Genomic DNA, 12,092 nt, shown 5'->3' on the forward strand with positions numbered 1-12,092 from the left:
ACCACTGCCACAATCTGAGGATTGTTGAATCATTCCCCATTAGGGTGGCTTCACACCAGCTGAAATCTTCCATACAATCTGCATAAATAGCTTGGGCAGTGTGAGATCCCCAACTTGTTAAGTCTTTAGATTGCCAAGACTGATATTCACAGGTAGTCCTCGACATACGACCATCATGGAGCCTGCTCATTGTGGTGGTAAATGAGTCCAGTCACATGACAGATCCGATTTCAGGCTTTTGCAGGTCATAAAATAATTGCCACTGGTCATTAAACAAACGCTGCAATTGTCAAGCAAACCCGTTATTGTTGCACGATCCCCTTTTGCGACCTTCTGACAAAGTCCATGGAGAGACCGAATTCACTCAACAACCATATTGCTAATTTAACAAACTGCAGTGATTCACTCAACTATGGAAAGGAAGGTCGTAAAATGGGACAAAGCCCACTGTCTGGCTTAGCAAGGGAAATTTTTGAGTTCAACTGTGGTCGTAAGTCGAGGACTACCTGAACAGTGTCCACTCTCGGAGTCCTCCTGGATACGCAGCTGTCCTTGGAGGAACATCTGACGGCTGTTACCAGGGGGACCTTTTGTCAGGTTCGCCTGATTTGCCAGTTGCGGCCCTTTCTTGATCGGGATTCCCTGTGCACAGTCACTCATGCCCTCGTCACCTCTCGCCTGGTCTACTGCAACGCTCTCTACATGGGGCTCCCCTTGAAGGGCACCCGGAGGCTCCAGCTGGTCCAGAACGCAGCAGCGCGGGTAGTGATGGGGGCAACATGGCGCTCCCATGTAACACCGCTCCTGCGCGAGCTGCACTGGCTCCCGGTGGTCTTCCGGGTGCGCTTCAAGGTGTTGGTTATCACCTTTAAAGCGCTCCATGGCATAGGGCCTAGCTATCTTCGAGACCGCCTGCTGCCACCGACGACCTCCCATCGACCCGTGCGCTCCCACAGAGAGGGCCTCCTCGGGGTGCCATCAGCCCAACAGTGTAGGCTGGTGACCCCCAGGGGGAGGGCCTTCTCTGTGGGGGCCCCCACCCTCTGGAATCAGTTGCCCCCAGAGATAAGAAGAATCCAAGACCTCAGTGCCTTCCGTCGCGCCCTTAAAACCCACTTTTTCCAGCAAGCCGGGCTGGCTTAAGAAGAAATTTTTTAAATTTTTTAAATGTTTTAATTGGTTTGTGATTTTTAAAATTTTGGGCCAAATTTATATATATATTAATTGTTCTTAATATTTGTAATTTATGTTCTTAATTCTGGCTGTGCACCGCCTTGAGTCCTTAGGGAGAAGGGCGGTATATAAATTGAAAAATAAATAAATAAATAAATAAATAAATAAATAAATAAAAATAAAAATAAAAATAAAAAAATAAAATAAAATAAAATAAAATAATAAAATAAAATAAAATAAAATAAAATAAAATAAAAAAACTCTGAAGTGAACCTGCCTGGGGCCATGGTAGAACAGTGGTTTAATGCACCCTGTTATTAACATTCAGCTGCCTGCAATTTCTGCAGGTTCGAATCTCACCAGGCTCAAGGTTGACTCAGCCTTCCATCCTTTCTAAGGTAGGTAAAATGAGGACCCAGTTTGTGGGGGCAATAAGCTGACTTTGTATAAATATACAAAAGAATGAAGGCTATTGCTGATTACATTGTAAGCTGCCCTGAGTCTCCGGAGAAGGGCGGCATATAAATCAAATTTTTTTAAAAAATTTTTTGGAGGCTTCAGGGTTGCCACAATGCGAAAAAGGGATAGGGAGGGGGCTTGTAGCCAAAACAAAAGAGTTTCCTGTGGAACCAAGGTCATTCCAACAGGTGGTTGGAGAGAGGAGGAGTGAAGTAACCAGGCAACTGGTCAGCACCTTGATTGGACCATGTGACTGGTTGTGGAAAGGGGGGGCGACTTTCACTTTTAATTAGGTGAAAACCGCAGAAACTTTCAGAGTCGCTTTTCACCAGTTGTGCCAATCTCCAATAAAACTCTTCTTTGAGGAATCTGTCTGCCTCGGAGTTCTGATTTCTATGGGGTTATTACTTGGGACACTGACACACCGCCAGCCGGAGACCGTTGCCTACAACCAGGATTTGCGGATCCGAAATATAACAGGACAGACGAGCGCTTTGCTTTTCCAAAAGGAATATTTTATTGACAAATTTCCCCCAGACCCATTACAGGAGAAACAACTTAGCCTCGTCCTGCAGCGCCCGGTCGCATCAACACCGATTCTCCCTTTTTTTTTTTTTCTTTTTCCAAACGCAGGTGGGCTACCTCCTTCTTAAGAAACTACCATAAAACCCCCGTCTTAATCTCTGTGGATCTCCTGCCTCTCTTGAGCCAGGTCATGACCCAGGAAGGTTTTCAGCCAACAGCAACAAAAGGACGCAGGAGGAATTTCATCGCCCGCGTTTTTGAGTGTCAAAACTTGCTTCTCGGGTGACCGGAGAGAGGAAGGGTCACCAAATCGTTCTTCCTGGGTGCCAAGTGTCACTGTTGGTATCTATTGTGGGGCGCACTGCTTCCCATCCCACTGAGCCTCTAAGGCACAGAAAAGTCTGGATCGCTTACAGGCACCTCTGCCTTCTCACGTTCTCGCCCTTCCCTCAAGGGTATTAGTGTTTCCATGCGTAATCGCCAACAGCAGCCAAGGCACCGTGCCACCCACGACCACCGCAGGGTTGCAGAAGCCGCGAACAGAATCCCGCCGTCAGAATCTCAAAAAACAATCGGACGAAAAATTCCCGGAAGGAGCAACGAACGAAGAAAGAAAACCCAGCAGAAGGGATTTTTGGGGTGCCCTGATAATCCCGGTGGTTCCCTCGCTGCCTCCGGGACTGTCTAAGACAAGACCCAAATCCAGAGGACAGAAAAGCAAATTCCGTACGCTCGAGGGGGGAGACAGAGAGAGAAAAGAACATGCGTGCAAGCGAGGATTTATGTAACACGCCGAAATGAACGTTAAGAGTCACATGCAGTTTCTATGGTACGATGCCTCAACCTGTTTCCTTCCCTTCCCTTCCTCACCCACTACCTTCTTCACACTTCCGAGATATAAAAAGATTATAAACGATTAAAGCAGGTGGTGACGTAAGGCTTGTATTTCAGCTCCCGCGTCTGAGAGACCGGGGGAGGGGGGGTGGAAGGGCCCTAAATCGCGATGCAAAAAAGCTGATGCGCTGTGGAAGTCTCCCGCCACCCACCCCCCCTCCCTGCAAATTCCAAAAAAATAAACTTTCTGAGATTTATTAAAGTTTAAGAGAAGTCCGGGCAGCAGGCTCGGCTAGGGCTTAAGAGGAGATTCCTTTCTGAGAATCCCAGAAGAGTGGGGGGGGAAAGGGGGACTATCTTTACCACCACCACCACCCCGCTAAGTAAACTTGGTTTATTGACCTAAACGAGAGATGGCAAGGTTTCCAAAGCAGTCACGGGCGCTCTTTAATTGCCCAGAAAGGAAACGAGCTTGAATAACTGAAAGCTAGCTAGCTAGTTATACCAAGGAGATGGGAGTAAGGGTATATAAAGCGCTCGGCTGTTTTGCGTACAGCTAACGCCTCCTGAAACGACCCTTTTTCCCGTATTGCATTAAAAAAAATCGAATTTCTGCTCGCAACTGGAGGAACAAGGAGGAGGGGGCAGTGTCTACAAGCCTCTGAAGCCTCAAAGGGGAGGGTCTTTTTGGGGCTCAAACGGCAAAAATCCTCCCCGCCGATAACCCTTCCAAAAGGAAGCACAGCACGGGGCTCCCTCGAGAAACCTTTAGTGTAAAATAGGTATAAGTGTACAAAAAGCCGTCTGTTCACTTTATTGGACCTGAAGATTCCAGCAGCGAAGAGGGATGTATGGATCTCTCTCTTCCTGAGTGGGACCGCAATTCTCTTTTTTTTTTTCTTTTGTTTCCTTTTTTTTTTTTTTCGTTTTTTCGTCTTGCATGTTGGGAAGAGCAAAGGGTGGGGCTCCGGCAGCCATGCACCGCCATGCTGTAGGAGGGCTTAGAAAGGCGCGTTGTCCTGGGGCGGCTTGTCGCCAGCGGCCGTCGGCGAATGGAGCTGGTTGGCGCCATCGTTATCTTTGCCACCCACAACTTTGGACTGAGGAAAGAAAAGAAAAAGGGGCTAAGAGTTCAGCAGATCAGTGTCACCCGGGTTTTGTTTTTTTTTTTTTTGCTCCATCCCTCCGCCCATTTAAGTGCATTTTTCAAAATCTACATCTGACCTTTAATCTCGTTGTAAACAACTCAATATCTGATACTCCTTCCTCCTAGTTTCCCTGCTACCTGTGAGGTGGGTTGGGCTGAGAGAGACTGACTTGCCCAAAGTCACACAGCTGGCTTTCATGGCTAAGGCGGGACTAGAGCTCACCGTCTCCTGGGGATTGGCCAGTTGGGTTCCTTGACTAAGGCAGGACTAGAACTCACTGTCTCTTGGGGATTGGCCCAAAGTCACCCAATTGGGTTTCATGGCTAAGGCGGGACTAGAACTCAACGTCTCCTGGGGATTGGCCCTAAGTCACCCAATTGGGTTTCATGGCTAGGCAGGACTAGAACTCACTGTCTCCTGGGGATTGGCCAGTTGGGTTTCATGGCTGAGGCAGGACTAGAACTCACCATCTCCTGGGGATTGGCCCTAAGTCACCCAATTGGGTTTCATGGCTAAGGCAGGACTAGAACTGTCTCCTGGGGATTGGCCAGTTGGGTTTCATGGCTGAGGCGGGACTAGAACTCACCGTCTCCTGGGGATTGGCCCAAAGTCACCCAATTGGGTTTCATGGCTAAGGCGGGACTAGAACTCACCATCTCCTGGGGATTGGCCAGTTGGGTTTCATGGCTGAGGCGGGACTAGAACTCACCGTCTCCTGGGGATTGGCCCAAAGTCACCCAATTAGGTTTCATGGCTAAGGCGGGACTAGAACTCACCATCTCCTGGGGATTGGCCCAAAGTCACCCAATTGGGTTTCATGGCTAAGGCAGGAGTAGAATTCACTGTCTCCTGGGGATTGGCCAGTTGGGTTTCATGGCTGAGGCGGGACTAGAACTCACCGTCTCCTGGGGATTGGCCCAAAGTCACCCAGTTGGGTTTCATGGCTAAGGCGGGACTAGAACTCACCGTCTCCTGGGGATTGGCCAGTTGGGTTTCATGGCTGAGGTGGGACTAGAACTCACCGTCTCCTGGGGATTGGCCCTAAGTCACCCAATTGGGTTTCATGGCTAAGGCGGGACTAGAACTCACCGTCTCCTGGGGATTGGCCCTAAATCACCCAATTGGGTTTCATGGCTAAGGCGGGACTAGAACTCACTGTCTCCTGGGGATTGGCGAGTTGGGTTTCATGACTAAGGCGGGACTAGAACTCACTGTCTCTTGGGGATTGGCCCTAAGTCACCCAGCTGGCTTTCATGCCTACAGCGAGATTACAATTCACAGTCTCCTGTTTTCTAGCCTGGTGCCTTAACTACTAACTGGCTCTCCATTGCCTAGTAGAAGAGGAGGAGGAGGAGGAGGAGGAGGTTCTCCCATGTATGGAAGGAAAATTACCTTTATGGTTCCAACTCTGTCTTCGAAAGACTTGAAAGTTGGAGAATTTCTTGCAAAAGAAAAAAAAAACAGTTATGTTTTTTTTTAAAAAAAATAGAAAGAGAGTACTACAATTTTGCATTCTTTCTTCAGGCAGGCCATCTTGGGGAGGGGGGGTGCTGCAGTATCTAGAGACCACTCCAGAACCCACTTCGCACAACTGATCACCTCCACAATTTGCTGAACTCTGGATAATTATGATCTGGAAAAACTAAGGGAAGCTACACAAAAGCCACAATTCTCGGTTGAATAAGAAACACAAAAACATGGGGGGGGGGTTTCAGTAAGAGAAAGATGCCTTTACAACTTTCAGGAAGGCTCATGTCAAAAAACTTAAATTATAGATGGTTCAGAAATTTTAGGTTCCAACTTTCCTAGAAAACAGTTCAAAAGATAATAGAATAGAATAGAATAGAATAGAATAGAATAGAATAGAATAGAATAGAATAGAATAGAATAGAATAAGAGTAGAGTAGAGTAGAGTAGAGTAGAGTAGAGTAGAGTAGAGTAGAGTAGAGTAGAAAGAATAGAATGGAATAGAGTAGAGTAGAGTAGAATAAGAGTAGAGTAGAGATAGGGTAGGATAGGATAGGATAGGATAGGATAGGATAGGATAGGATAGGATAGGATAGAATAGAACAAGAGTAGAGTAGAGTAGAGTAGAGTAGAGTAGAGTAGAGTAGAGTAGAGTAGAGTAGAGTAGAGTAGAAAGAATAGAATGGAGTAGAATAGAATAAAATAGAATAGAATTAGAATAGAATTAGAGTAGAGTAGAGTAGAGTAGAGTAGAGTAGAGTAGAGTAGAGTAGAGTAGAGTAGAGTAGAGTAGAGTAGAGTAGAGTAGAGTAGAGTAGAGTAGAGTAGAGTAAAATAGGATAGGATAGAACAGAACAAGAGTAGAGTAGAAAGAATAGGACAGGACAGGACAGGACAGAACAGAACAGAATAGAATTCTTTATTGGCCAAGTGTGATTGGACACACAATTTGTCTTTGGTGCATATGCTCTCAGAGTACCTACAAGCATTTATGATCACAATCATAAAATACCATCATCATAAATCATAAGAGCCCCCCAGGTTTACAACAGCATGAACAAAAACCTGGTAACCGCTGAATGGTCACGTCCCATCACCCTCCGAGACTCGACAGGCTTATTTCCTGTTGACAAACTTGCTTTCCCACAATTTGTTTGTTTGTTTAGAGTATGTATATGGCCCCCCACTCACCTTCACGTGTCTTGCAAAACACAGCATTTACATCATTTGCCACTTCGCCAGAATGAACATGGCATCAACGAGCAAGAGGTGCCAAAACTGTATCTTTCAAGTCTGACAAGAGTGGACTTCAACTCCCAGAATTCCGTAGCCGGCATAGACGGCTGGGGAATTCTGGGAGTTGAAGTCCACATATCTTAAATGTATAAACACATTCATATTTCTTCAGCAGCTCCCACGAGGACCTTCTGGAAGATCAGGTGGCGGGCTACTCAAATGATTGTTAATGCTCCAGCGCTTAAATGACCTGCAACCGATCGTACCCGCCCAAATGCCAAATGCCAACATCGTTTTGGGAAAAAAACCCCGAGGCTTTTGCTACATTACCTCATTGCCGGCATACTTATCGAATGACGGATGGAGTAACTGCTACTCGGAAGCATTAAGGGGAAAGGAAGGAAACGTTAGAAGCATTAAACCACGGATAGCGTCGCACCCTGTCCATTGCCGCCCTCTCAGGGTGGGAGTAGTGAGTCGCAACTCGTTCTGGGACCGTCTCAGCTGAGAATTACAGACTGTCCTTTACTTACGACCATTCATTTAGTGACCGTTCGGAGTTACAGCAGCACTGTAAAAAGTGACCGAGGGGCATTTTTCACACTTACATCCCCATGGTCATGTGATCAAAATTCAGACGCTTGGCAAACTGGCTCATATTTATGATGGTCGTAGTGTCCTGGGGGGGGGTCGCGTGATCCCCTTTTGCGACCGTCCGACGAGCAAAGTCAACGGGGGAAGCCGGATTCACTCAACAACCGTGTTCCTAAATTTAGCCATCGCAGGGGATTCGCTTAGCAACGGCGGCAAGGAAAGGTCACGAAATGGGGGCAAAACTCCACTGTCCCGCTTAGCAACAGAAATTTTCGGCTTAATTGTGGTCGTAAGTGGAAGACTACCTGCATTCGAGACTAATGACCTGGCTGAACCAGAGTCCCCATACAGATGACCCCTCTCTGCCTTACCTAAACGAATGTGAGAACGGATGGGCCCTGGCAGGATCCAACGGAAGCAGAAATTGAGAACAAGGAAAGAGAGAAAGTTAGGGGCAACATTGCAAGACCTCTTCTACATCCGATACTTGGGCCTCAAACAATCCACCAAGAGGTGAATCTTAAAAGGAGAAGGAACGGTATGAGGTTGAAGCTCCAGCCCGCCGAATATCTGTCACGGTTAGTGTCCATGCCACACAGTGAAATTAAAGTTAGCTTCCATCAATTAAATCACTGACCCATCTGAACGTCCGTGGCAAATCTCAAAACAGCTCTGATGGGTTCAGACAAGGATGCCGGAGAACTTCTGCTCACCACCCAACTAAACCCAACAGGTCCAACAACATCTGCTAGGTGGCCTGTAGGCCGTCCTCACACCGGGCTGCAGGTCAGAAATGGCTGGTTCAATTGTCTGTGGAGATTCTCAATCATCCAGGATCCCGGTTGTCCCAAAGGTGCTTTTCAAAAGGCAATTAGACTTTCTTGTTTTGCTAGAAGACATTTCGCCTTCTCATCCAAGAAGCTTCTTCAGTTCTAGATTCAGGGGGTAGGAGAGAGATAAACCTCCAAGTGGCCTCAGTGACTCTCAGAAGGAGCGCTAACGACCAGAGGACTGCAAGGAATATAAATCCTTCCATTCTCCACCATTCAGTCAGAACTGAAGAAGCTTCTTGGATGAGAAGCAAAATGCCTTCAAGGAAACAAGCAAAGAAACGCCAGTTGCCTTTGGGACAACCATAACATGGATGATTGAGAACTTCCACAGACCAATGGTTGTTTCTTTTCCACGGTGCCAAGCCGTACCGGTCTACCTTTTGTCTACAGAGATTTTCAATCATTGAGGCTTCTTCAAAAGGCAATGGAACTTCCTTCGTTTTTGCTTGAAGACGTTTCGCTTCTCATCCATGAAGCTTCCTCAGTTCTGAAGCAGCTTCGTGGACGAGAAGCGAAAACGTTTTCAAGGAAAAAACCCCAAGTCCAGTTGTTGTTTTGAATAGCACCTTTGGGCTCATTTAATTGTGAATTATAGAAGATTATAGAAGAGACGCCTTCTCCCCCCAAGACTAAAATTATGCTTGAATGTACAATGAAGGAAACCCTGGCCTTTTGCTCCAGGCGTCCCAAGATAACAACGTGAGGCAGCATCTTCTGGCAGGGGAAACCTAGAGGACCCGGCCATGTGGCAAGGAAGCAGCAACTAAGAAAACCAGTTTTCCAAGAGAGACTTTACCAAACAAACCTGGGGAACTTCGACAAAGATTCCCGGTGATTTTAGTGCACTTAATAAAATAGTTGTTGTTGTTTTTTTAAACCGTCCCTCTTGTTCGTCACTGGAGGAATGAGGAGAAGAGCAATTAGCAGTGGAGTTATTTATTTATTTGTTTATTTATTTTCCACCTTTATTATTCTTTTTTTTTATAAACGGCTCAAGGCAGTAAATATATTTAGTATGCCTTCTTCCTCCTCCCTACGAGAACAAACACCCTTTGAGGTGAGAGTGATTGGCCTAAAGTCATCCAGCTGGTTTTCATGCCAATGGTGGGACTAGAACTCACAATCCCCTGCTGATTGGCCCAAAGTCACCCAGTCGACTTGTTCCTAAGGCAGGACTAGAACTCATGGTCTCCTGGTGATTGGTCCAAAGTCATCCAGCTGGCTTTCATGCCTGAGGTGGGACTAGAACTCACCATCTCCTGGTGACTGGCCCAAAGTCACCCAGTGGGCTTTCATATCGAAGGTGGGACTAGAACTCATAGTCCCTTGGTGACTGGCCCAAAGTCACCCATTTGGCTTTCATGCTGAAGCAGGACTAGAACTCACAGTCTCCTGGTTTCTAGCCTGCTGCCTTAACCACTAGACCAAACTGATTCTTGCCTGAATCCAAAGGAAGTTAATTCTACAACTAACTCCTTGGTAGCCTTGGTAGTACAGTGGTCTAAAGCACCCTATTAAGACCAGCTGCCTGCAATTACTGCAGGTTCGAATCTCGCCAGGCTCAAGGTTGACTCAGCCTTCCATCCTTTCTAAGGTAGGTGAAATGAGGACCCGGTTTGTGGGGGCAATAAGCTGACTTTGTATAAATATACAAAAGGATGAAGGCTATTGCTTAACGCATTGTAAGCCGCCCTGAGTCTCTGGAGAAGGGCGGCATATAAATCAAATTAAAAAAAAATAAAAAATAAAATAAAAATAAACTCCCATTGGATCGAACCCAATTCAATTTAGCTTTAAATATAGACCAGCTGGTTTCACCCATCATCCCCAGCCAGGAGAACCATTGGCCCAGCTGAGAGAGGGAGACAGGAATAACACAACACATCTGAATTGGACTGAACTGGAATAACCCGGTTTAGAAAATATACTGAGCTCGTAGCCTTTTCTACCAGGGGACTTACACACCAAAGCCGTTCGGATTTGCCAGCCTTTTCCTGGTCTCCCCAATTCGGCGTGACCTCCAGAGCCGTTTACCCATTTTAAGCAGCCAAACTTCAGGGTCACACCGCAGGCACACCAGGAAAGTAAAGGATCACACACACAGTTTGGTGGGGAAAAGGCCGGAAAACCTCAAAAAAAGACCACACGGTAAAGACAAGCTGAGCAGGGATGACTTCTGCCCTTTAAAAAAAATAAAAAAATAAAAAAAAAAAGAAAGAAACTCACAACACTTAACCTCTGATCACATAAGATAAACTCGAAAACGGGGCCGGTTTAATCATTTGGAGTCTTTCTGCACCGCAAAAAGAAACTGGAGATGTTTTGGTGGGAGGATCTGGGGGTGGGGTGGGGGCAGAGAAGCCAAATTCCTCCCCACCTCCTCCCATCGTTGAAGAGGAGAAGCAATAGCAACCAGGTGGCAATCTTTCTCAACCGTGGTAAGGTAAAAGATGGGCAGTTCCCAGAATCCCCCTAGCTAGCATGTTGTCGTCTGGGGCATTCTGGGCATTGAAGGGCCACACATGGCTAGCTGGGAAATTCTGGGGAATTGAACTCGGCACAACTTTACGAAGTTGCTAAGATTGAGAGGAAGAGAAGGTGTTTCCTTTGATAAAACAATTATTTTCTTTGTTCTCCTAGTTTTAATCCTGACTTTCATCATATCATTACTCAATACTAAATTGAGTATTATCAATTTAGAGCAGGGGTCTCCAACCTTGGCAACTGTAAGACTTGTGGACTTCAACTCCCAGAGTTCCTCAGCCAGCTTTGCTGGCTGAGGAACTCTGGGAGTTGAAGTCCACAAGTCTTAAAGTTGCCAAGGTTGGAGACCCCTGATTTAGAAGATTCAACATTGTGGGGTCCTTGATGCTCTCCGAGCTTGGTGGTTTTCTTGCAAACATTTTGTCACCCAACTAGGAAACATTATCAGTGCTAGAAGGGAGTGGGGTTTGCGGGGAGGAGGAGGATTGTGGGGTCCTTGGTGCTGAGTTGGTGGGGGTTTTGTTAGACATTTCTTGACCCAACGATGTAACATCATCAACACTAGTGAGTGTGGGGTTTGCTATTAGTTTTACACATCCTCTCCACCAACCAACAATCAGATAAGCAGGGATTAACCCCAGACAAACAATCAAGCAGGAAACAATACCCCAATCAAGAAACACTAAGGAGACATTGCAGGCATTTCACCCATGCCAACAGTGCCGGAGCAAGCTGCTGTATATAAACAAGGAACAAACCTCACTATTTTTTAGCACTGATGAAGTTAGCTAGCTGGGTTGTGAAATGCCTGCAAGAAAACAAGCAAGTTCAGAGGGCACCAAGGACCCCCAAGATTCCACTCTGAGCTACAGATATTCTTTTATTTATTTATTATTTATTTATTTCATGTATTTTATATGCCGCCCTTCTCCAGAAGGACTCAGGGCGGCGAACAACAAGTTAAAAACATGTACGACAAAATCCCATTTTAAACCAAATGAACTAATAAATAATAAATAATAAAAGTCAGAATCAGAGTCAGCCTATTTGCTTGAACAGCCAAGTCTTCAGGTCCCGACGGAAGGAGAGGAGATCAGGAGCCCTCCGGAGCTCAGTAGGCAACTCAACATGAGATTCAACATGTTTTTGAGATTCAACATGAGCTCCTGGGGAGGCCAACAGGCCTTCAAAAACCATTTACAGGGGAGGAATGACAGGAGAGGAGTTGGTCTCCATCGCCTGCTTTTCACCACCCTATAGAGATCTGATTGGCCATAGGAGAAACCAATTCTCAACTCGCAAAGCATCCCTGATTTAATTTAGGGCATCCATCGGAACC

General features: G+C 46.3%; 1 protein-coding gene across 4 annotated transcripts in view; it reads right to left on the reverse strand.

Annotated features, from left to right (window-relative positions):
* Nucleotides 1-2,125: 2,125 nt before the first annotated feature.
* TPD52L2 (TPD52 like 2) overlaps nucleotides 2,126-12,092 on the reverse strand; it is a 45,737-nt gene continuing 35,770 nt past the window's right edge. For all 4 annotated transcript variants that reach the window (XM_070941823.1, XM_070941825.1, XM_070941821.1 and 1 more), the window contains 2 exons: nucleotides 5,532-5,580; nucleotides 2,126-4,091 (listed from right to left, as the gene is read on the reverse strand). In XM_070941823.1, the coding sequence (XP_070797924.1) occupies nucleotides 3,993-4,091; nucleotides 5,532-5,580 (148 nt within the window). In that variant the 3' untranslated portion in view covers nucleotides 2,126-3,992. The remainder of the gene's footprint in view (nucleotides 4,092-5,531; nucleotides 5,581-12,092) is intronic.

The sequence above is a fragment of the Pituophis catenifer genome, unplaced genomic scaffold, assembly GCF_029215685.1.
Source record: "Pituophis catenifer annectens isolate HBS135680 unplaced genomic scaffold, rPitCat1.0.hap2 SCAF_3, whole genome shotgun sequence".
Classification (NCBI taxonomy): Eukaryota; Metazoa; Chordata; class Lepidosauria; order Squamata; family Colubridae; genus Pituophis; species Pituophis catenifer.